The sequence below is a fragment of the Sus scrofa genome, chromosome 11 (genome assembly GCF_054392235.1).
Source record: "Sus scrofa isolate SSC_HxYL_T2T_F1_AM1 chromosome 11, Sscrofa_HxYL_maternal_Yorkshire_Landrace_v2.0, whole genome shotgun sequence".
NCBI lineage: Eukaryota > Metazoa > Chordata > Mammalia > Artiodactyla > Suidae > Sus > Sus scrofa.
The window spans coordinates 5498576-5521557 of NC_139393.1; the positions used below are offsets into that span (position 1 = coordinate 5498576).

At 51.6% G+C, this 22982-nt stretch overlaps 2 protein-coding genes and 1 long non-coding RNA gene across 9 annotated transcripts; 2 read left to right on the plus strand and 1 right to left on the minus strand.

Annotated features, from left to right (window-relative positions):
• The first annotated feature begins 48 nt into the window (after window positions 1-48).
• Window positions 49-10809, plus strand: GTF3A (general transcription factor IIIA). The gene is given in 9 exon segments (NM_001435678.1): window positions 49-347; window positions 2774-2874; window positions 3851-3947; window positions 4587-4675; window positions 5470-5543; window positions 7045-7125; window positions 7660-7889; window positions 9109-9168; window positions 10547-10809. Coding segments are annotated over 9 exon segments (1140 nt in total). The 5' UTR covers window positions 49-152; the 3' UTR covers window positions 10760-10809.
• Window positions 9007-22951, minus strand: MTIF3 (mitochondrial translational initiation factor 3). 7 transcript variants are annotated; one of them, XM_084981390.1, is made up of 6 exons: window positions 22866-22951; window positions 18345-18411; window positions 16472-16611; window positions 13778-14238; window positions 12197-12354; window positions 9007-11004 (listed from the first exon to the last, which is right to left on the minus strand). In XM_084981390.1, exons 3-6 carry the CDS (start codon window positions 16501-16503, stop codon window positions 10789-10791), a joined length of 867 nt encoding a protein of 288 aa, XP_084837516.1. In that variant the 5' UTR covers window positions 16504-16611; window positions 18345-18411; window positions 22866-22951; the 3' UTR covers window positions 9007-10788. The 7 variants fall into 7 exon arrangements, with proteins under 7 accessions (XP_084837516.1, XP_005656897.3, XP_084837518.1 ...); XM_005656840.4 differs by lacking the exon at window positions 16472-16611 and adding an exon at window positions 16975-17177; XM_084981392.1 differs by lacking the exon at window positions 16472-16611 and adding an exon at window positions 16975-17408.
• Window positions 13908-17534, plus strand: LOC146398491 (uncharacterized). The gene is made up of 2 exons (XR_014819131.1): window positions 13908-16749; window positions 16888-17534. It is a non-coding gene; the product is annotated as an uncharacterized LOC146398491 (long non-coding RNA).
• Window positions 22952-22982: the final 31 nt, after the last annotated feature.

Genomic DNA, 22982 nt, shown 5'->3' on the forward strand with positions numbered 1-22982 from the left:
GCAGACGCGGCGCCGGCGCTCCAGCCCCGCCCCGCCCGGGCCGCGCTCACGGAAGTGCAGGGGGTTAGCGCGCGCAGCGTTCCCGGGGAGTTGTCGACACCGGTTCGCGGCACGTGGCTCAGCACGTGGCTGGGTTCCTGGCTCCGGGCGCCCTGGAGCCGCCGGCTTCCGTCGCCGAGGCGGTGTCGTCCTTGACCATCGCCGACGCGTTTATCGCGGCCGGCGAGAGCCCCACCCCGCCGCCTGCCGCTCTCCCTCGGAGGTTCATCTGCTCCTTCCCCGACTGCAGTGCCAATTACAACAAGGCGTGGAAACTAGACGCGCACCTGTGCAAGCACACGGGGGAGGTAAAGAAGCGGCAGGCGTGGCCCGGGAGGGCGTGGCATCCAGACCGGGGACCAGTGATGCGACGCGCGCCAGGTGGGCTCTGCCCGACGGTCCCGCGCGTTGATCCGCAGGGCAGCAGCTCCTGGGGTTGCAGGGCGAGTACAACTTGGGCTTCACCTCAGAAGCCAACCAACTATGCCTTAGATCAGGGAAGGACCGAGGAGGTAGACAGGAAGTTCTAGGACCGAGGTGTCCTCGCCATGGGACGAGGGCTCAACAAGCAACCCTTTCCCCTTTTTCACCTTTTTTTTTTTTTTGTCTTTTGTCTTTTATTGTTGTTGTTGCTATTTCTTGGGCCGCTCCCGCGGCATATGGCGGTTCCCAGGCTAGGGGTCTAATCGGAGCTGTAGCCACCAGCCTACGCCAGAGACACAGCAACGCAGGATCCCAGCCGCGTCTGCAACCTACACCACAGCTCACGGCAACGCCGGATCGCTAACCCACTGAGCAAGGGCAGGGATCGAACCCGCAACGTCATGGTTCCTAGTCGGATTCGTTAACCACTGCGCCACGACGGGAACTCCTTTTTTTTTTTTTGTCTTTTGTCTTTTATTGTTGTTGTTGCTATTTCTTCCTTTCCCCTTCTTTGCTCTTGAGTGGTGGCCAGTCACCATCCCGTAACATGTTAATATGTGCGTAGCTGGAGTACCCCGCTCCCCTGCCCTTAAAGGCCCCGCCTCCTGGGACCAGAGTGGAGGATAACTTCTGATCACTGAGGTTTTCAAGCAGCATGTGTTCATTCTTTGGTGATTCAGACTAGCCTGGAGAGCAGCAAACAGGACAGGCAGAGCTTCTGCTGTCACGTACTTGTGCTTTAAGCGGGAGAAGTAGGAACTAAGACAGTGAAGAGGTCTGCTAGAGGGTGGTCAGGAAAGGTCTCTCTCTTGACCTGAATGAGAAGGACAGGTGCCAGCCAGGCAGATACTTGAGGGGAAAGAGAGCTGCCAAAGGAGCCTGTGCTCCGGGGGAGTGGGCGGGTCCAGTGGGATTGGGTGGGGCGGCCTGAACAGCAGGCCTTCGTTGTAGGCCGGGGTACAAATGGGTTTAGAGCTTGGATTTCATTTTGAGGGTAGCAGGAAGCCTTTGGGAGGTGACAGGTGAGGAAAGGGGGGCTCGTGGAGGCCTAGGAGTCAACCCGGTTTCCTGGCCTTTGCTTCTCATGTGGCCTCAGCCGAAGGCGCTTAACCAGGGTTGCAGCTCCTGCCTTTGCCTCAAGCATCTTCCTAACTTAGAGGCCACTGCTCCACTTGGCCTTAGGCTCCCCGTCTTCCTCACCCTCTGCAGCATTTGAGGACTGACCGCTTCCTCCCGGGACCTTCTCCACCTCACTGACCTTATCCCTGGCTCCTCTCCCGCCCAGCTCTCTCTTGGCTTCTGACCCTGTGACAGGCTTCACTCCTGACATCCTTTGTGCTCTGCCTCCCTGTCCTTCCTCTCACCCATTCTGCTCACTCTCTGGGCTCTTATCACCAGGATATCCAAGTTAAACTCATGAGCTGTCTTTGGGATACTGACACTGCCAGCTTCTTTCTTACAGGCTAGAAAACTTGGAGTCCTCTCATCTCAAATCTCACACAGTAACATGACAAATATTTTTCGATCCTGCTCCGAGACAGGTTGTGCAGAGTTCTGTGAATCCGCCCCAGTAATCTGCCCAGTCTTCCTGTCCCTGTACTTTGCTGCCGTTACTGTCATAGGAGGCCTTGGTACCTCCTCCTTGGACTGTCGGGGGGCTTGTTTTCCATAGTTGAATACACTGGACTGGCTGCATGGGAGGGTGGGTTTTTGCTTTCCCTATGGATTCGGAGTGGAGGCCCTTCCTCCCAGCTCCTGGGTCCCAAGTGGTGGTTGCCCTTTGGGCCGTGAGCTGTGTGTGTGCCCTGGCGCCTGTGGACTTTCCCGGGAGTGACCCACTCTTCTGTAGGTGTGTGGGGCATTCTCTGAGCAGATGGGGCTTGTCCGGGGTGAGTCAGAGCCTGCCCCAGGCTCTGGGTGGGTGAGATGATGCTCTGAGGATGGATCTGTGTGCACAGGCCGTGCCAGTGGCAGGCAGGAAGTCTCTTTGGGGGTCACTGCTGAGGCCTGGTGTCAGGTTAGGGGCGGGTCCACAATGCTCTTGTGTGGCTGCAAACGCTGCCTGCTTGTTTCACATGCTGTCCCTAGAGCAGAAGCTGCTACAGCAACTCATGACAAGTTGCAGCATCTTTGTTGTTGTGTAGTCCCAGGTGGGAGCACCGTGGGCCTCGTGTAGCGGGCGCGCAGCTCTTGCTGAGTGGAAACCACCCCTGTAGACAGAGCCCATGGCTTTGCCCATCAGTTTATTGCTTTAAATAACCCCAGAGTTACTGACGTGGGCAGGATGGACAGGCTTCTTCCTTCCCTGCAGAGACCGTTCGTTTGCGACCATGAAGGCTGCGGCAAAGCCTTTGTCCGGGACTACCACCTGAGCCGCCACGCCCTGACCCACACCGGGGAGAAGCCCTTCGTGTAAGTAAAGAGCCCACGTGAGGCCTTTGAAGTGTTTGGCACAGAGACTTAGTGAGAAAGTTGGGTGATGACTCAGGAGCTCAAGAATGTGGAGCTGCTTTTCACCCGCATCTGCTGACCAAGAGGGACTAGGTTTGGAATGTGTGGAAGAGTCGGGCTTGGGGGGGGGGGGTCCTTGGGCATGACTTCCGGGATGCGTTGATCCTGAGTCTGCATCCTCTCGTCTCCCTCTGAGGTCTGTACCACATGGGGAATCAGCCTCGGAAAGTGCACAGCTCAGACCAGGTGGCAAGTGGTCCCCTGGCAGCTTCTGGGCTCTGTGCAGTCAGGGTCTTCATGATCGAGCGAGCTCCCATGAGCATGAGAAGGTGGAGCTTTAAGAGTTTATCTTACATTTCTTTCTCTTTTTTTCATGGCACATGGAAGTTCCCGGGCTGGGGGTAGGATCTGAGCTGCAGCTGCCAGTCTACACCACAGCCACAGCCACACCTGACATTTTTTTCCTTCAAGCATCTGCTCCTCGACGGTGCCAGGGTTCATTTGATTCTTCTCATTATCTCTGAAAGGGTGGATATTTGCTTGTCTTTTAAATTGGCTACTTTAAAGTAGTGGAGCTCAGATTTGGGGTGCGTTGGAATCACCCGGAGGGCTCGTTGAAGCCCACAGTGCTGGCTGCCCCCATCAGCGTTCCTGATTCATTGGGTCTGGAATGGAGCCTGAGAATTTGCATTTCTAGCAAGTTCCCAGGAGATGTGGATGCTAAATTTCAGAAGCCTAAAAAAGTGCATCTCATTGTATGATAATCACATCTCACTGAGAGGCCCACATGGTGGGCTTAACACTTAGTAATTGGCTCAAGGCGATTGTATACTCTACTTGGGAATCTTAGGCTTTTATAAAATTGGAGGATATGCACAACTTAAAATTTCCCTCCCCTTGCTGTGTGGATATTTTGCTTTATACAATTTCCTAACAGCTGTGCAGCTAGCGGCTGTGATCAAAAATTCAACACAAAATCAAACTTGAAGAAGCATTTTGAACGGAAACATGAAAACCAGCAAAAACAGTATGTAGTAAGTATGAATGATTTTCTATGCCTAACTTCTCTGAATATTTTTATGCTTCCTGCCTATGTTTGTAAAATTTTCAGCACCCAACTTTATGCATCATATATCTGAATTTAGTCCAAAACTTGCTATCATAATAGTGGTTTTTTTTAAAGGAAGTGTTTTTTGCTAGTTAAAGTATGTTATTGGTAGACTCCCCCACGTGAAACATGTTTGCTCTTTCAAATGTGTCACTGCAGAGTTCTTGCTGTAGCTCAGTAGGTTAAGAGCCTGACTAATATCTATGAGGATGCAGGTTCGATCCCTGGCCTCCCTCAGTGGGTTAAGGATCCAGCATTGCCGCAAGGTACAGCATAGGTCGCAGACGCAGCTCGGATCCTGCATTGCTGTGGCTGTAGTGGGGGCCTGTGGCTGCAGCTCAGATTCAGCCCCGCAGCCCAGGAATTTCTACATGCTGTAGATTCGACCCTAAAAAGAAAAAAAAACAAATGAACAAAAACCAAAAACAAATGTGACACATAATTCTTCAGTGACTGCATGGATGAAAGTAGCAAGTATGTAGTCTCTGCGCTGTTTTCTTTGAGAGAATTCCATTATGAACTGCTCTTTGATTTTTTTCAAGACTAACAAACCTTTACTAAACAGTGCAGCTTTGAAGGTTGTAAGAAGACCTTTAAGAAACACCAGCAGCTGAAAACCCACCAGTGCCAGCACACCAACGAACCGTTGTTCAAGTAGGTGCTTTACAGAGTGAAATCTCTTAATTCTCAGGAGGGAATAAGATTAAATGCAAAGGTTGGGTACAAATGTTTCGAAACAGTTTCTTTTTTTTTTTTACTTTTTAAAATTAAAATTTTAATTAAAGTGTAGTGGATTTCCAATATCATGCTAGTTTCAGGAGTACAGCACAGCAATTCAGTTACACTTATGCACACAGATTCTTTTTCAGAATCTCTTTCCATATGTGTTGTTGCAAAATATTGAGTATAGAGTTCCCTGAACTATACAGTGGATCTTTATTGGTCAGAAACAATTTCTTAACATTTTCCTGTTAACCTAAACAGTGTATGCCCATTTATATATTGGGGCATTTTAAGTTTGCGTTTCCTTAGAAAGGAAAATCGCATTTTATTTCTCTCTCTTTTTATTTATTTATTTTTTGGTCTTTTTTAGGGCTGCACCCAAGGCATATGGAGGTTCCCAGCACAGGGCTTTAATCAAAGCTGCAGCTGCCAGCCTGCCCCACAGCCACAGCCACGCCAGACTGATCCACACCTGCAACCTGCACCACAGCTCATGGCAATGCGGGATCCTTAACCCACTGAGCAGGGCCAGGCATCAAACCCACAACCTTATGGTTACTAGTCGGGTTTGTTACCACTGAGCCACAACGGGAACTCCACGAATCCCATTTTCATGACTGGTTTGGTTGTGGGAAGGGGAGGTTTGGCAGGATGAGGACAAGGCGGTACCCGTAAGTGCAGCTCTCTCTGAACATGGGTCAGCTGATACCCCGGTGTTAACCCAGGTGTGCCCACGACGGATGCGGGAAACACTTCGCTTCCCCCAGCAGCCTGAAGCGGCACGGGAAGGTCCACGAAGGTGCGTACGGTGGCCTCGGTGCTCACGCCGACCGACAGCGGCGGTGCAGGTGTTTGTTCAGTCCTCTACTCGAGTCCAGGCTCGTCCTGAGAAGCTGAAGCTCTGTAGGCAGCAGCACCATGCTGCTGGTTTCGCTCTTGGCCAAAGAGGCACTGAGTGTTGCTATCTGTCCTTCTCTTGCCTGCCTGTGCCATTCTTCTCCCTGTTGGCATGCAGAGGGCTTGGACTGCAGTTTGAGGTTTTCAGACTAATGGGATTGTAACTTTGTTCTAGAAGAATTGATGAGAGCCGGCTGCTTGACTATTATCTGTTTCCATAAGGGATTTTTTTTTTTTTTTTTTTTTTTTGGTGACTGTGCCCATGGCATGTGGAAGTTACTGGGCCTGGGATTGGACCCGGGCCATAGCAGTGGCACCGGTTCCTTAACCTGCTGTGCCATCAGGGAGCTCCTCTGTGAGGGATTTTTTTTTATAATGATTTTTATTTTTTCCATTATAGCTGGTTTACAGTGTTCTGTCAGTTTTCTGCTGCCCAGCAAGGTGACCTGGTCACACATACATGTACACGTTCTTTTTTCTCACATCATCCTGCTCCATCACAAGTGACCAGACGTAGTTCCCAGTGCTATACACAGGACCCCCTTGCTCATCCACCCCAAAGGCAGTCGTTTGCATCTATTAACCCCCAATTCCCAGTCCCCCCCCCCCCCTCGGCAACCACAGGTCTGTTCTCCACGCATGAGGGATTTTTGATACCTGCCCTGGACTTTTTTTTTTTTTTTTTTTAAAGGCAAAAGAGTAGCTGAGGCTGAGAGGAAGCCTGATTCTTTTAACTTCTGTCTGATATTTAGTCGGACAAAACTCTGGCTGGCTGTTACCCTGATTAATCTAGTTCTGGTGCTTTGCACAATATCCATTTTTGTTCCCAGAGTTTTTTCCTGGGATCTTCTGTTTTCTTTTCTCCCTTCCGTTGCTTCTTCCTACTTATTTGCAGCATGAAACATATGCGGTACTGACAGTAGCGGAAGCTGGGGGGGAGCCCAGTTGTCTTTGGTGGTTCACCAAGGGCACAGGACTCCTTGGCTCTTCTGAGTGAAAAACAGAGGCAGACATGGGGGGGAGGGGCACAGAGCCGGGGAAGGTGTGTGGGGGCAATCAGAGCATCTGGGAGTCTGCATACAGTGCCCCCAGCCCCCAAGTCCGCTGGAGGGAGAGCCTCTGTCAGGGACCTTGCTGGGCAGTTGTTTGGTTTTCCTGGAAAATAAAGTTTTCTGGGTTTTTATAACTACCTTTGAGACTGACAGGATAGAATACTTTTGGGAGGTAGGAGAAAAATTATATAGGTACCTAAGTTTCCCTACAATTTAGGGTTTTTTGGGTAATTTTGTTGGGTTTTTTGTGATAATTATTTTCCTTACCATCTAATTGTGATTGATTTTTGTACTGAATATTCACAAAAGGCCATCCACTGGTCTCTCTCTCTTTTTTTTTTTTGGCAATAGGCTATATTTGTCAAAAAGAATGTTCTTTTGTGGCAAAAACATGGACAGAGCTTCTGAAACACGTGAGAGAAACTCATAAAGGTAAGACAGGTGTGAGTGGCCTGCTAGAAACTCGGCCCTGTGGGACCGACCGAGTGCATTTAAAGGGTGAAACGCTAGACGCAGTTTCTGCGATAGCTGCGTTGCGTGCGGGTTCCTCAGCTGCCGCCGCAGGAGCCGGGACCCGTGGCCCCAGGTCTCAGAGGCCTGCGCACACCTGGCCTTTTAGAGGCAGGTGGAGGGCGCTGGGGGTGGGGGTGGGGGGCTGGCGGTGTGCGGGACGGTTTGGAAGCAGTGCCCCCTGTGCTGGAGGACAGGGAAGGACCCGGCTCCACCCCCCAGCCCCACGCACAGAAGCCCTGCTCCTCGGCAGGCAGGCGGGCTGACTTTATCCGAGAACGGGGGGGTGGAGACAAAGCGTCGAGCCATGAAAACGAGGTCCCTGTCCTCCGACATGACCGCTCTCCGTGTCATCGTACGGTTTTGGGCATCGCATGCACGACTCGGTGTATCTGGGGTCGTTGTTCCTCGCGGGTGCACCTGCGAGACGGGCTGACCTGGCCTCTGCTCCCCCAGAGGCGCTCCCGTGCGGCGTCTGCGGGAGAACATTTAAACGCAAGGATCACCTGCGGCAGCACGCGAAGACGCACGCCCCCGAGCGGGACGTGTGCCGCTGTCCCCGGGAGGGCTGCGGCCGGACCTACACCACCGTGTTCAACCTCCAGAGCCACATTCTCTCGTTCCACGAGGAGCAGCGCCCGTTCGTGTGCCCGCAGGCCGGCTGCGGCAGAGCCTTCGCCATGAAGGTCCGGGCCCCCCCATCCTCCCCGTCCCCCCATCCCCACCCCGCCGGCAGCCCTCCCTCCCGCCCTCGCCCTGGGGGGGGGGGGCGGGGAGGGCCAGGGCCGTCGCTCTTGCTGCATCGGGAGTGATTCTTACTGCAAGTCTGCAAACCGCCAGACTTGGCTTTGCCCTGGTTTTCAACGTGCGGCTCGCAGCATCGCTGGGGAACTTGCTGAAAAGGCATATCCACAGGCCCCACCCCAGGCTCACCCGGCCCGCAGCTCTGGGGGTGGGCCTGGGAATTGGTGTTTAAACAAACGTTCCAGGTGATTGTATATTTATTTTTTAATCTTTTTAGGGCCGCACCTGTGGCATATGGAGGTTCCCAGGCTAGGGGTCTACTCGGAGCCGTAGCTGCTGGCTTATGCCACAACCACAGCAACGCCGGATCCGAGCCGCGTCTGCAACCTACACCACAGCTCACTGCAGTGCCGGATCCTTAACCCACTGAGCGGGGCCAGGGATGGAACCCATGTGCTCACAAATACTAGTCAGGTTCGATACCGCTGAGCCACGCCGGGCACTCCTTCCGGGTGATTGGTGTGTGACTGAATTTGAGCTCCTCTGTGGCTCCATGTGCTTCCTATTTACGAGAGCACGCTGATACTGCAGTCGTCTAGGAATTGAGAAGGGAAGCGGGGACCCTTGTCTGGGTTTTGGTGTGACTCCAGTGGGTGAGAAGGAGTCCAGGTGAGGGGCCTGTGCAGCAGACTCCGCCTGGTTGGCGCTCACTGCTAATCCTGCAGAGACTGAAGGGGCAGGGGCTGGCTTGGCACAGCTCCGACCTTGAGAAAGCCACCAGAACTGCCAGCGGTTGGTTGAGGACAGCAAGACTTGGGTCAGACTGTCCACTAGTGTTGGGAGTGCTGCTGACACAGTCAAAAGAGACTCTTTCCACCGGGAGGAGTTCAGAACTGCCCCCAACTGCGCAACCGCCCTACCCCATGAAAGAACCAGGAAGCCACTGATGGTGAGAATGTTATCAATGCCTAGCCTGGGTCCTGGGAGAGGGCGGTGACTTAGGGAACAGTTCTGCTCCAGTGGTAGAGGTCAGATCCCTGAACAGAACAGACCAGAACAGAAAGAAGGCCGACAGTTTATTCAAGTAACTCGGGGGGTTTTCACAGTAACGGACACCAGACGGCAGTGTTCACACACACGGCTGTTTCTCCCTCCCTGCAGCAGAGTCTCAGCAGGCACGCCGTCGCGCACGACCCCGACAAGAAGAAGATGAAGCTCAAGGTACGTTGAGACCACTTAGCAAGCAGTTAATCTTCAAACATAAATGGCTTAAACCAGATGCAGTCTTTTTAGCCTATTTCCAGCTGCTAATTACTGTGTGATTCTGTACTATGGAAGGCAGTTGTGTGGACCTCAAGTTTTCTTTTTTTTTTTCTTTTTCTTTTCTGTCTTTTTAGGGTTGCTCATGTGACATATGGAAGTTCCCAGGCTAGGGGTCAAATCGCAGGTGCAGGTGCTGGCCTCCCCACAGCCACAGCAATGCCCAATCCAAGCCACATCAGCACCCTACACCACAGATCACGGCAATGCCCGTCCTTAACCCACTGAGCAAGGCCAGGGATCGAACCTGCATCCTCATGGAAACTATTCAGGTTTGTAACCCACTGAGCCACACCAGGAACTGCGGGACTTCACATTCCTTTTCATGGCAGTAGCTGTATTGTTGTATATACTATGGTAGTTATGTACCTGATAGGTACCCAAGTCTGACAGTTTTAATTTTTTTTTTTTTGTCTTTTGTCTTTTTGTCTTTTGCTGTTGTTGTTGTTGCTATTTCTTGGGCCGCTCCCGCGGCATATGGAGGTTCCCAGGCTAGGGGTCCAATTGGAGCTGTAGCCACCGGCCTATGCCAGAGCCACAGCAACGCGGGATCCGAGCCGCGTCTGCAACCTACACCTACTACAGCTACAGCTCACGGCAACGCCGGATCGTTAACCCACTGAGCAAGGGCAGGGACCGAACCCGCAACCTCATGGTTCCTAGTCGGATTCGTTAACCACTGCGCCATGACGGGATCTCCTGACAGTTTTAATTTTGAATTCAAATTACCACCATCCCTTGGTATCCGTGGGGAACTGTTTCTAGGATCCTCCAGGATAGCAAAACCCACAGGTGCTCAGATAGTTACATGAGAATTTTTGACTGTGCAGATGTCACGTGCTAACCCCAGTTGTTCATATGGCAGCTTTCTGTGCATATAACCTACCCATGTCCTCCCGGACACCTTATACCGTCTCTGCATTACTTACAATACCCAATACAGTGGAAGTATTGTTGGCACATGGCAACTTCAAACTGCTTTTTGAAACTTTCTGAATTTTTTTCTTTTTGCGGCCGCCCCTGTGACATAGAGAAGTTCCTGGGCCAGGCGTCGAATTGGAGCTGCAGCTGTCACCTACATTGCAGCTTGTGGCAATTGGGACCCTTAACCCACTAAGCAAGGCCTGGGATCAAACCCGCATCGTCACGAAGACTAGGTTGGGTCCTTAACCTGCTGAGCCACAATGGGGACTCCCTTTTTTTTAAAATATTTTTGATGAGCTGTTGGTTGAACCTGCAGATGCGGAGGGCCAACTGTATGTCTTCCTTATCCCCAAAGGTGAAGCCATCTCGAGAAAAACGGAGTCTGGCCTCTCGACTCAGCGGGTATATCCCTCCGAAGAGGAAACAGGACCAGGGCGTGTCTTTGCCTAGAAGCAAGGAGTCGCTGGACGGCCCCGAGTGCCACGGGCCCTCCGCCGTCAGGATGCTGAGCCCAGCTGAACACGGGACTGCCCTGCTTGGAGGACCACAGACCAGCCAGCTCAGTTAGGTCCCCTCAGAAGCACGCTTTTATTAAAATCACTGGTGCAGCACGTCGGAGGCCCCATGGTTCCCGTCTTCTCTGCTCAGCGGGTCCCCTCTCGGGGGCCCCTGTGCCGCTCTGTTTGCTTCCTCCTTTCTGCTCAAGGGGCGAAGAACACACATCATTGCCTTTCCCCCTCTGATGAGCTGTGGCCTGGAAGAGAAGGTAGCTATTCCAGGCATAGTCTGGAGGATTTGGTTGCATAGCTCCTCCTAGAAAAGGAAAACAGCCAAACACTTGTGATTCTTTCCAGTGTAAGAATGCTGATTTTCATACCCGTAAAACCCAGCATTTTTGAACTCCTGCTATTTCAGGGACTTGCTAAATCAAACCGCACGTACCTGGTTAAGCTGATTGCAACCTGTACCGTAACCAGGCGGTTATACAGCCTCCATGTCACTGGGCTAATGCACTCGGGCTGGATAGTTCTAAATCCCCCGTCGTGGCACCTAGGGGTGTGTTTGGCCCAGGCTACCCTCTCGCAGAAAGTACAAAGCAGCGGGTTTGGGCTGCTTATCCCCAAGCTGTTAGCCCAGTGCTGTTCCCAACACTGGACACACAGACGTATAGGGGATTAGGAAGAAACAGACGTGCAGTTCTAGAGATTCTGGATCAGCTGGGCTGGGCCCTCGGCCTCAGTGATTCTAACGTGGAACTGGGGCTGAAGACCCTGCCTGTGAGCTGCTGTTGGATAATCCAACTCCAGAAGCACGACCACGTCCTCCAGCCTCATCCTGGGGTTGCAGACTGCTGTACGCTTCCTAGCAGACGATTGCACTTGAGAGGCAGTGCTTCTCATAGGCCTTTATAAAGAAGAACAAACTGCAGAAGATGAACCCAAGTAGTTTTTAGTTTTCCTATTTAAATGTTAGATACTCAACAATTTGTAAAATAGAACAGCATGCAGCCCTTTAGTTATGAAGTAGACAGTTTTACGTGGCAAAGTATTTATGCCACAAGGAAAAAGTAATGTATGCACAGTATGCGTGCATTTTGAGAAACAAATTGGGAGTTCCTGTCGTGGCACAGGGAATCGAATCTGACTAGGAAGCATGAGGTTGCAGGTTCGATCCCTGGCCTTGCTCAGTGGGTTAAGGATCCGACGTTGCCGTGAGCTGTGGTGTAGGTCACAGACCCGGCTCAGATCCTGAGTTGCTGTAGTGTAGGGTGGCAGCTATAGCTCCAGTTAGACCCCTAGGCTGGGACTATCCATAGGCCGCAGATGCAGCCCTAAAAAGAAAAAAAAAAAAAAAAAAAAAACGACAAATTGCAAAGCTACTACCATCACTGGGCAGAATTAGTGGTTATTTTTCTTTGCCTTTACATTTCCCAGATTTTCTACAGTCGTTATTTTTCAAGATCAGAAAACAAAACAGGCAGTGACTCGTGCCTGCTTTTACTTACCATTTTGTTTTCTGGCTCCTCTGCATTCCTCCCTTTCTTTATTGTAATTTGAACTTTGTATTTTTTCTCAATCCATTGCTGAATCTGTTTACTCTTGGTGTCCAAATCATGCTGTCCAATGTTTGAAGAAAAAGTCAGTTCCTTTGTCAGGGTGGGTCCTGGTTTGAAAGAGAGACTTGGTGCTAGTCCGTGTGAGGGCTTTATCACACGCGTGTCCTACAGCCTCGTGCCCCCGTCTGACTCACGTCAGAGACACACACAAAGTCAAACACCAGCGTCTTCCCTGCCAAGTAAGAGTGACATGCAGCGCCTGCATTCGAGGTTACCATTGTTTGAGGAAAGCACACAGGGGCCGACTTTCAAAGGACCCAGTGACTCCCTGTATCTCTTACTCTGGATGGTGGGTCACAGGTGTTTGCTACATTTTCCTTGATGCTTTTTAATTTAAAGTAAGTAGTTCAAAGGAATTTTCTAAAAAGGAGTGCTTGTATTCACCCCCGCCTTGCTTCCTTAACGGCCCTGGCCGGCTGGTCCAGGTTTCCCATCAGCGCGTCAGCCCTGAGCCAGGCTTCTTGGGCTGGTCACCCTCTTTTTAATGTGACACCGTTTGATGTCCTTACCACCCTAGTTGGCCTCTTCTGGATATTTTCTGTTTTCTAGTCAGTGTCCCTGCTGTTCAGTGTGGGGCCCCAGAATTGACACCCAGCCTCACTGTGGCAGCCTGGGGCCACCTTCTGACCCCCTGCTGTACACAGCCTTGTGGGATGACCCGCACTTACTAGGAATCCTGAGACAAACCTCTCTACTCAGAAGCCTGCTCACAGCTTCTCTAAGGCTCAGATGCCATGTGCGCTGGTGAACCACGTGGGTGAGGGCGCTGTGGCTGTAATGACGTGGGTATGGGGCGCACCTCAGAGTTTAGGAAGTGCTCCTGTGTGATTAACCCAACCCTGCACCTTAGCGATGAGGGCAGGCGGGCACCCAGGACAGGGGAGCGGCCCACGTCATCACACTGTCAGTTACCGGGAGGCCCAGCTGAGGTCACAGGGGAAGGCGTTCCTGTCATTGTGGGGCATTTACCTCGTTTTCCCTCATTTCACACAGGCGTAAAGGAAGAGATACTGGAAACAATAACAAAAAATAAAAGAGGCATAGAAAGAAGCGAGGGATTAAAAAAAAGACACTGGAGGAGTTCCCATCGTGGCGCAGTGGTTAACGAATGTGACTAGGAACCATGAGGTTGCGGGTTCGATCCCTGGCCTCGCTCAGTGGGTTTAGGATCCGGTGTTGTCAGAAGCTGTGGTGTAGGTCGCAGACGCAGCTCGGATCCCGAGTTGCTGTGGCTGTGGTGTAGGCCGGTGGCTGTGGCTCTGATTAGATCCCTAGCCTGGGAACCTCCACATGCCGCGGGAGTGTCCCTAGAAGAGGCAAAAAGACCAAAAAAAAAAAAAAAAAAAGACACTGGAACCAGGGTGACACTTTGCCCTCCCCAGTTTTCCACTGCTCCGTTGTCACAAGGTGCCAGATAAGCTGTGGGCACGCGGCCCTGAGGTGCTCGCAGGCAGACAGCAGGGCACCTACCTGGCTTAGGCTCGGCCCGCCCGGCCTCTCGGAGGCGCAGCCGCTCCTGGTGGATCTGCGCGCCCGTCAGGAGCTGGTACTGTGGGGGCTCAGCGCCCGGGTCCCGCCTCACCAGCCGCAGGTCCCGCTCGGCCATGAGCCTGATGACGTTGGCGCGGTGCATGTGGCCCAGGTCGTTGCCCTGCTCGTCCAGCACGTGGATGATGCGCTCGTGGATTTTTCTCCCGATGTTACTAAAAGCCGTCTCATCCTTTTTTTTCTTTTTTCTTTCCTCCTGGGTGTCTTCAGTACTAAAAGCTTTTGCATGAATGAGGCAGGACGGTCTGGGGGCAGAAGCGACAGGGTGCGGCGGGGCTGGCGACGTCTTTTGTCCCACGCGTTTACCCAGACATCTTGCAGTGCAGCTAGTTTCAGTCCTTATGGTTTGAAATGTTAACCTCTTTAGAAAAAGAGCAGCCATCCTAAAAAGCAGGGAGAGAAGTTCGTGAAAATTCACTCGTTCGTTCCCGAGATGTGAGGCTGTGGACGGAGGGCGTGTGGGAGCCTGGGGGAGCTCTGTCATCTGTTGTGTGACAGATCCGCGCACAGGAAGTTAAAACGTTACCGCATTTGACTGCATTTCTCCTGGATCTCACAGGGCCAACTCCACGAGTGAGTATTACCCCAGGGTGTGTTTAGGACAGTGCGGTACAGAAACCCTGGGAACCCTCTATCAGTACATCTGCTGGTCGATAGAAGAGAGCACAGTTACGGGAAAGGGGACCCGCCGTGAAGGGAGCTGACCCGCTGGAGGGCTTAACCGGGACTCTCACAAAGGCAGCACCCTGACGTTAAAGGGCTGGCCTCATAAACGACGCTGACCTCTCGCAGGATTGCTGTGGCACTGCTACCAAAGTTAAGCGTTAGGCACCCGTGGTGACACTGGTTGGACTTCAGGCCTACAAGTGCTGCAGTGCTAAGTGGCATTTTGACTTTTTATTTTATTTTTTTGTCTTTTTGCTATTTCTTTGGGCCGCTCCCGCGACATATGGAGGTTCCCAGGCTAGGGGTCTAATCGGAGCTATAGCCACCGGCCTACGCCAGAGCCACAGCAACGCAGGATCCAAGCCGTGTCTGCAACCTACACCACAGCTCACGGCAACGCCGGATCGTTAACCCACTGAGCAAGGGCAGGGACCGAACCCACAACCTCATGGTTCCTAGTCGGATTCGTTAACCACTGCGCCACGACGGGAACTCTGGCATTTTGACTTTTTAGTTGCTTGTCTACCTTACCGTGCTTGTCCTTCCATCTGTGCCCAGGCAGACCTCAGAGGTGTCTTAAGCGCCCATCAGAGACGAGCAAGGGGTGCCTTAGCAGTGCTTCCTAGAGAGTGCTCCCTGGGGCGCCTGCACGAGCATCGCCTGGGGCGTTAGGCTGGGAACCCCCTCTGGTCCAGCTGTGACCCCATGGGGTGGCATGACGCCACTCCTCCCACCCGGCACCACCGCCCTCACCCGGTATCGACCAGTGATGTGGTGGGGGGGTGAACAGAAAGTTAGATAACACCCAGATCCCACTGCCCAGCTCCAGCCTCCCCCGAAAGCCGCACTTTAGGGTTAACTGCCTACCCCTCCCCCCACTTAGGTATCCAGCAGTCACCCACATCAGCCTGTGCTGAACTGAATTCCACTCTTCCACCTGCCCCGGCTCAGTCTTCCCGGCTCCTGCGATCACACGCATCCCCTGCTCAGACCAAACTAGCAAAGTGATCCTTGACCCCTCTTTTCTCTTACTGATGCATCAGCAGAACCTAATGTTCAGCTTCTTAAAATACCCAGGATCCAACTGCCTCTCACCTCCTTCGCTATGGCCGTGCTCCAAAAATGCCATCGTCCCTCACCCAGATCGGGCCAGAGCCTCCCGACCGTCCACTGTCCTCCCCAGCGCTGCCCTTGCTCCTTGTGACTCGCCGTCCACTTGGCACAGACTGCTCCTTTCGTTCACTATCTTTTTTTTGGTCTTTTTAGGGCCACACCCTCAGCATCTGGAACTTCCCAGGCTCCACGGGTCAAATCGGAGCTGCAGCTGCCGGCCTACGCCACAGCCACAGCCACACGGGATCCTTAGCCCACTGAATGAGGCCAGGGATGGAACCCGCGTCCTCGTGGACACTAGTTGGTGAGTCACCGCTGGGCCCCAGTGCGAGCGCCGGCACAGAGTGATCCTTTACAACACAGGCGCCAGATCACAGCCCTCCGTGCTCCCATCTCAGGGCCGAGCCGCCCCTCTGTTCCAGCCTCAAAGGCCGCCTGCTGTCCCCATAGACGCTGAGCGCGCCGCTCAGGCTGTGAGCCTTTCCCTCGGAGGCAGGTTCACTTCCTTCTCAGCGAGGCCTCCCGTCCGCTCTGTAAAAGGCCGGCGACCTGGCCTTTTACACGGAGTCCCTGCTGACCTACACGTATCTGCACGGGGCTCTCATGCTCCTTCCTCCCAGGACGGGAGCTTCGTGAGAAGACGTGGCTTGTCCCTGCTCCCTCCTAACTCTGGCGCCCAGAGCCTGTCTCAGTCCGTGCAGCCGGCCTCGGGACCCACGGGGAATCGCCACCAGTCCCCGCACGGATGCCAAAGGCCGCAGGTGCCCGCGTCCCTCCCGTGGGAAAGGGTCGGGGTTTGCGGATGACCTCGCCCGCCCCCTGGACCTTGAGAGTCACCTCCAGGTTACGTAGCACAAGGGAAATGCCATGAAGGTCGCTGCCTGGCACAGCACATTCAGCTTGGCTTTTCACGACTTCCTGGATTTTTTTCCCTGCGTGTGGTCAGCCACAGTTGGCCGCACCCAAGGATGCAGAACCTGTGGAAGTGGAGGGCCGACTGTAGGTGCTGAGTGAACGCGTGTGCCAAAGGAAGCAGCCGGAAGGGAGGCGGCGTCTGCCGGCACTTAGCGCCCGGGTCTTTGGAGTCTCCGTCTCCACCCACCACCCAGATGCTGGTAAGTGCGCTCTTTCCGTTCTAAAGATAGTGAACTTTTCTGCTTATGTTTTCATCCTTTATTCAAGGGTTAGGGCCTTTTTTCAGGAGTATTCAGTCATGCTGCAATTTTCAGTTTTCTTCTGTTGATTTTCTATAGTATTGAATAAACCGTGAATAAAATGAGGCTTTACCAGAAAAACAACAACGACAGAACTCTCAGCTGACACTTCACATGTTCACTGACCTCAGTGAGGTTTGTGCCAGATGTTTCGTCCACAGAGAATGATTGACTGTCGGTCATTAACTGCAGGCCTCCAGCTGCAGATGCCGTAGAGGCTCCAGAGTGGGACGGAACTGGGTTCTAAAAGGCTGAGACCCTTACTGTCCAGTGACAGTCAGATACTTGTTGGTGGAGGAAGCCTCCAAACCACAAAAAAGCAGGAAAGTCTGAAGAGACCAGAAAAGAGACCACTTATCATCAAAGAAGAGCTGCAGCATCAAGTGCCAGCCCTCACTGAGTCAGGAGGAAACTAGCAGTCACGGAGGAGAGCCAGTGTGTCCTCTGTGATGAAGGATCACCGCGTTCAGTAAAAGGTAGTATCTCAAAATGTAGGATTTTTCCAAACAAACAGCACAGGAACAAGTGGAAAGAAATTTAAGGAAAATGCTGAGGTCCTCCTAAGGTTGAAGACACAGTAATTTCACACACATCCCCCATTCTTCCTAATTACCATTATTTCTCAAATTTTCTTAAAGGAGTAATTTAATACTAAAATAAATTACATATATTTACAAAATAAAAAATTTCAAAATTTCAAAGAAAAACTGTAGAATTTTTTTTAAGTTTTAAAAACACTTTCCAAGAAGAGAAAAAGGCAGAAAGTAGAAAAATAGTGTTTTTTGTAAAGTTCTTTACCATTCAAATTTTAAAAGGCTTTAAATTTTCTTGACTTACACAGCAGTTAAACTTCAGTACTACCTAAATTTTGGCCTTGTATCAGCAAAATTGAAAATATACTTGTTTCTTCAAAATAAGCTTTTCATAGTAGAAATAAAAATACAGGGTTAAAAAAAGCCCTATATTACATTCGCATTGCAAATAGCAATATAAAGTGAAAGCGTTTAATTAGGGAAATTCTCAAACGTGTACAGAAAAAGTGTAATAAAGCCCTAAGCCCCCAGCACCCCTCTCCCTAACTCACAGCACTGGCCCGTGTCTCCTCTCCACCAGCAGCTCCCCCCGCCCTGACATCCACAAACCATCTCAGAGCAAATCCCGTCTCATCAGCAACGTTTCAGCCCGTCACTTCTAAGAAGTGAAGACTCTTAGCTTTTTAATAATAACGAATCCCAACGAATAAGCATTCCTTTACATTATCCAATAGCCAGTCTTCAGATTTCCCTAAGAGTATGATCACTTTGTTTTTATTCCACTTGGTGTCATGAAGAGACTCCCACCGGCCAAATGTCTGATAATTTAAACATGAGTGACTGAAGTTCGTTTCTACACACTGAATATACAAGAATCTAAAAGCAAGAAAGGAAACTGGCCGTAACCATGCGACTCTTACTTTGGAAAGTGGTTAGAGAAAAAGAACTAAGCATTTATCCTACCTGGTGAGGAAGAATTTTAATCATCCCCAGTTGATGAAGAAAAGCGTTCTTTAGAGGAGAATGCCGGCTAATACATGGAAAAGAAAAGTAAAAGTAACTTTAAAACCATTTTGCCACCTCCCATCAAACCACGGATGCAGAGGTCACGAGGTCAAAGCTGGTGAGAAAGGAAGGTATTCATACGGTCGCCAAGGGTGACCCAAAGAGCACTTCCAAGTTGTAACGGGAGACACACTCTGCCGTCGCCCTGGGGGCAGAGGTGGGGCTGGGCGTCCTGACACCCAGCATCCGCCTCTGCATGTCACACATGGTCCTTCTGGGAAGCAGTCCTGCCAAGGTGTAGCCTGAACCTGGTCAAGCCTCTAGACGTAGCTTCGAGTTTCCAAGCAATACAAGGGCCAGACTCAGGAACAAATTTGATGACACTACGAGGCAACGATCTGACAAATCCACCGTGGGGCACAACACTTGTCTTTGAGTCTTAAAAAAAAAAGTGTCACTGGGAACCTGAATGAAAAGACTAAGGAGGCATAAATCCTAGGAGTTCCCTTCGTGGCTCAGCAGTTAACAAGCCTGACGCATCCACGAGGACTCCGGTTCTGTCCCTGGCCTTGCTCAGTGGGTTAAGCATCCGGCATTGCTGTGAGCTGTGGGGTAGGTCGCAGATGTGGCTCGGCTCTGGCGTGGCTGTGGCTCTGGCGTAGGCTGGTGGCTACAGCTCTGATTAGACCCCTAGCCTGGGAACCTCCATATGCCACGGGAGCGGCCCAAGAAAAGGCAAAAAGACGAAAATAAATAAATAAATAAAATGGTTTGGCAGAAAATATAGATGTAATTTGGGCAACATGTGCCGAATCTAGGTTATGGTTATAGGAGTGTTATTAATCTTTCAACTTTTCAATATGTTTAAATTTTTTTCCTAATTAAAAAGTTTTTGGAAAAGAATCAACAGCCTACAGAGAGGAAACAGTTCACTAGTCGTACCACTGTGACTGTTTCAGCCTGCAGAAGCTGTGTGTTTACCGTCATTCAATCAACTGGCACTCTGGTTTTCTCTCGAAAGAAGAGAGTCCCCTCATTAGTTCTAAGTGCATGTCTAAGGGAAGCCCGTGGCTAAGGCACTTGGCCCGCGTAACAGCCTGTGTGTTTTACTGAGGCACATCACCTTTACTTTTCCAGCTGGTTTTCATCGAATCAAGCCGGAAGGTGTCTCGCCTTAAGTGGCGGTGGTTTCAGTTTGAGGGAGGATGTGTTGCCAAAAGTTAACACGTCTGCTTTGGAGAAGTGGTTCTCAGAAACCGCAAGCCCACCCTCATCACCTGGGGATGGTTTCTCAAAACGCAAGATGTTTGGAGTTCCCGTCGTGGCTCCCTGGAAATGAATCTGACTAGTATCCGTGAGGACGAAGGTTCGATTCCTCGCCTTGCTCAGTGGGTTAACGATCTGACGTTGCCGTGAGCTGTGGTGTAGGTGGAAGATGCACCTTGGGTCCCGAGTGGCTCTGGCTGTGGTGTAGGCTGGCAGCTGTAGCTCCGATGAGACCCCTAGCCTGGGAACCTCTGTATGCTGTGGGTGTGGCCCTAAAAATAAAAAAGACAAAAAGCTGCAAGATGTTTGTTTCCTCACCCCCACTCCCTGCCCCTGTTAAGAAGATGTAAGAAAATGAGCAATAAAACAACATAACGTCATTGGGTTAGTTGAAGCTTTAAGCTTGGGTGTCCGGGATTACCCTTAACCTTTCGAGGCTGATGCAAAATAGGAAGCCACTTTCTCCAATGAGATGTCTTTGATACCCCTGTCAGATATATAACAGACCGAATGAACCAAACCCAAATCTAAATCAAAATAAAAATGCTTATAGGAGTTCCCGCTGGGGAGCAACAGGATCAACAGCGTGTCTGTAGCGCCAGGATGCAGGTTCGATCCCCAGCCGGCCACAGTGGGTTAAAGGTTCCTGCATTTCCGCACCTGTGGCGTAGGTCACAACTGTGGCTCAGATGTGACCCTGACCCGGGAACTCCATAGGCTTTGCGGCAGCCAAAACATTTTTTAAAAAAATGCTTATGTCCTTATGACAACACTGATATACTTAGTCACTCTTACAACTAGTGTTTCTGAGAATCCAAAAATATTTCAAAAGCCAGTTACTGAAAATGTACAGTTTAATAGTATGAGATGCGCATTTATGATTTCGCTCAGACCTTACTGAAATCCTGCATGATACAGGAGCCCCACCTATCGGTGGTTTTAAATTCGGGGGCTAACTCCATGTTCTAGAAGGAAACACAGAATTTCACTTTTTGTTGCTCTTTACTTGAGACTGGGTCACTGAGAGACTCCACATCCTTCAAGCACTGGAGGACAGACTGGCCTCAGCCCCAGAGCCCCTCTCTCCTCTGGCTTCGGCTCTTCTCCTGCAACTCCTGCTACTTCCAGTCCTCACCACTCTTCTTGGGCCTCTTCCTAACCCCACCCTCGTCCTAGGACCACGTCAGAAGCAGTGTCGATTACCTTATTCAAATGCACGCAACACAGGGTAATTTTAGTGTTTGATCCACCCAGTCGATGAGAACTGGAAATAATTTAAACATTGGGCACCGAGTGGGCAGTTCTAAATAAACATGCGGTACCTCCCATGCTTTGCGTCTCAGGCGAGCCGAGGGCCAGGTACTGTCCATTGTCACATTAGTCTTGTGAAAATCCAGCTCCTGCTGCTGGCCACACAGGCCAAGAAATAGTTTATTCAGAAAACCAGCAGAATGAGAAGGTGGTGGACTAGTGTCCCAAAGACCCATCTCCCCCAATTAGAATTCAGGCTTTTTTTATACTAAAAGGGAAGGTGAGCCAGTCCTGGTTCCAGCCAGACTTCAGAGGAGATGTTAATTTCTTCCTTCCTGCAGCCATTGACAAGCGGGCCTGGTCAGGATGCTTCCTATGAGCTAAAGGAAGGTGTTTTGTTTATTTTTACAGCCACACCTGGGCATATGGAAGTTCCCCATCTAGGGGTCGAATTGGAGATACAGCTGCTGACCTACACCACAGCCACAGCCCCGCCAGATCCTTAACCCACTAACCGAGGCAGACAGACACTATATTGGGTTCTTAACCTGTGCCACAATGGGAACTCCTAAAGGAAGATGTTTTACCTTAATTCTTATTACCTGGGAGGCAGGGTTCCCAGAGATGGGCCATTAAGTGTAATTTAAGCTTACAGGCAACATTCCTTTAGAGATTAACTTGTGATACAATACAGACTCTTCCTTATTATAGGACTTCTTGGCCCAACTTGTATTAAAAAGTTGGAAGACCGTACAGTGAACACGCCCATACCTATTCTCCTAGACTCCATCTACCTACCCCTCTTTCCATTCATTTTACGTACCTTTTGATACATTTCAAAGTAAGGAGCAGACACTGGTACACTTCATCCTCAAACGCTTATTACTGTTTCTCTTTTACTAGACAGTAAGTTCTTTGAAGCAGGGAACTAATCTCGTTTATTCTTTTCCTGAATCATGCCTGGCACAGGCACAGTAAACAGTAGTCGGTTTTCCAGGAACCGACCCCCGCCCCGTACTTTCTTACATTGAAGCCTCTCACAGCATGCACTTGGAGTTGCGGCTCTTTTTTGCCTTTTTGTCTTTTAGGGCCGCACCGGTGGTATATGGAGGTTCCCAGGCTAGGGCGTCTAATCGGAGCTGTAGGCGCCGGCCTACGCCACAGCCACAGCAACGCTGGATCGGAGCCGCGTCTGCGACCTAGACCACAGCTCAGGGCAACGCCAGATCCTTAACCCACTGAGCAAGGCCAGGGATTGAACCTGCGTCCTCACGGGTGCTGGTGGGGTTCCTTAACCACTGAGCCAGGATGGGAACTCCTGGAACTGCAGCTGTTTAGTGAGAGAATTTATTGACTTCTTTCAAGAGTATTAAGCTTTGGAGCTTGGTAAATGATAAATGGGGTGGGGGAATCCCATGATCACTGAGCAACCTCGAAAACCCCACTACGACCTCCCTGGGCTGCAGGGCGAGCTGTCTGCCCCATCTCCCTCCACCGCGCAGGCCAGGTACTGTCGGGCGGGGCCTTCCGCGCCGGCCAGACGGGTCACGTGCACCCGCGACGGCCACGCCCGTCCCAGGCGCGGCCCCTGCACCGCGCCTGGGGCGGAGGGTCGTAGCGACGTTCGGCGTGCGTGCGCGAGCAAACGTGCTGCGTCCGGATAGCCGGGCCTTGGGTGCGGGGGACCGCAGGGTTGGCCGCGCATGTAGGTCTTGCGGCTCCCGGCTGGGCGGTCGGCAGCTTGGGCTCGAAGACGGCTTTACAGCCCTGCCCGACCTCCGACCGCGCGGCAGGGTCTACGGGGCCTCTCCGTTGGCGGGTGGGCGGCACTGATCTTCCATGGATAGGGACAGGGGACATGGCTAAGCGCAAGGCCGCGTCCTCCGCGGGCACAGCCGCACGATCCCTTCCTCCCGCCGCAGGTCCCCTGACTCGCGCAGTGCCCTTCGCCTTTAGCTTTACCTGTACCGGGCCGCCGATTGGTAAGGTTTGGCCGAAGGAGCGCGCAAACGGGGCTCCCTTCCGGCTTCCGTAGCAGGCGGGGCTTCGGCCTGCGTCTTTAAAGGAAAGGTGACGTGA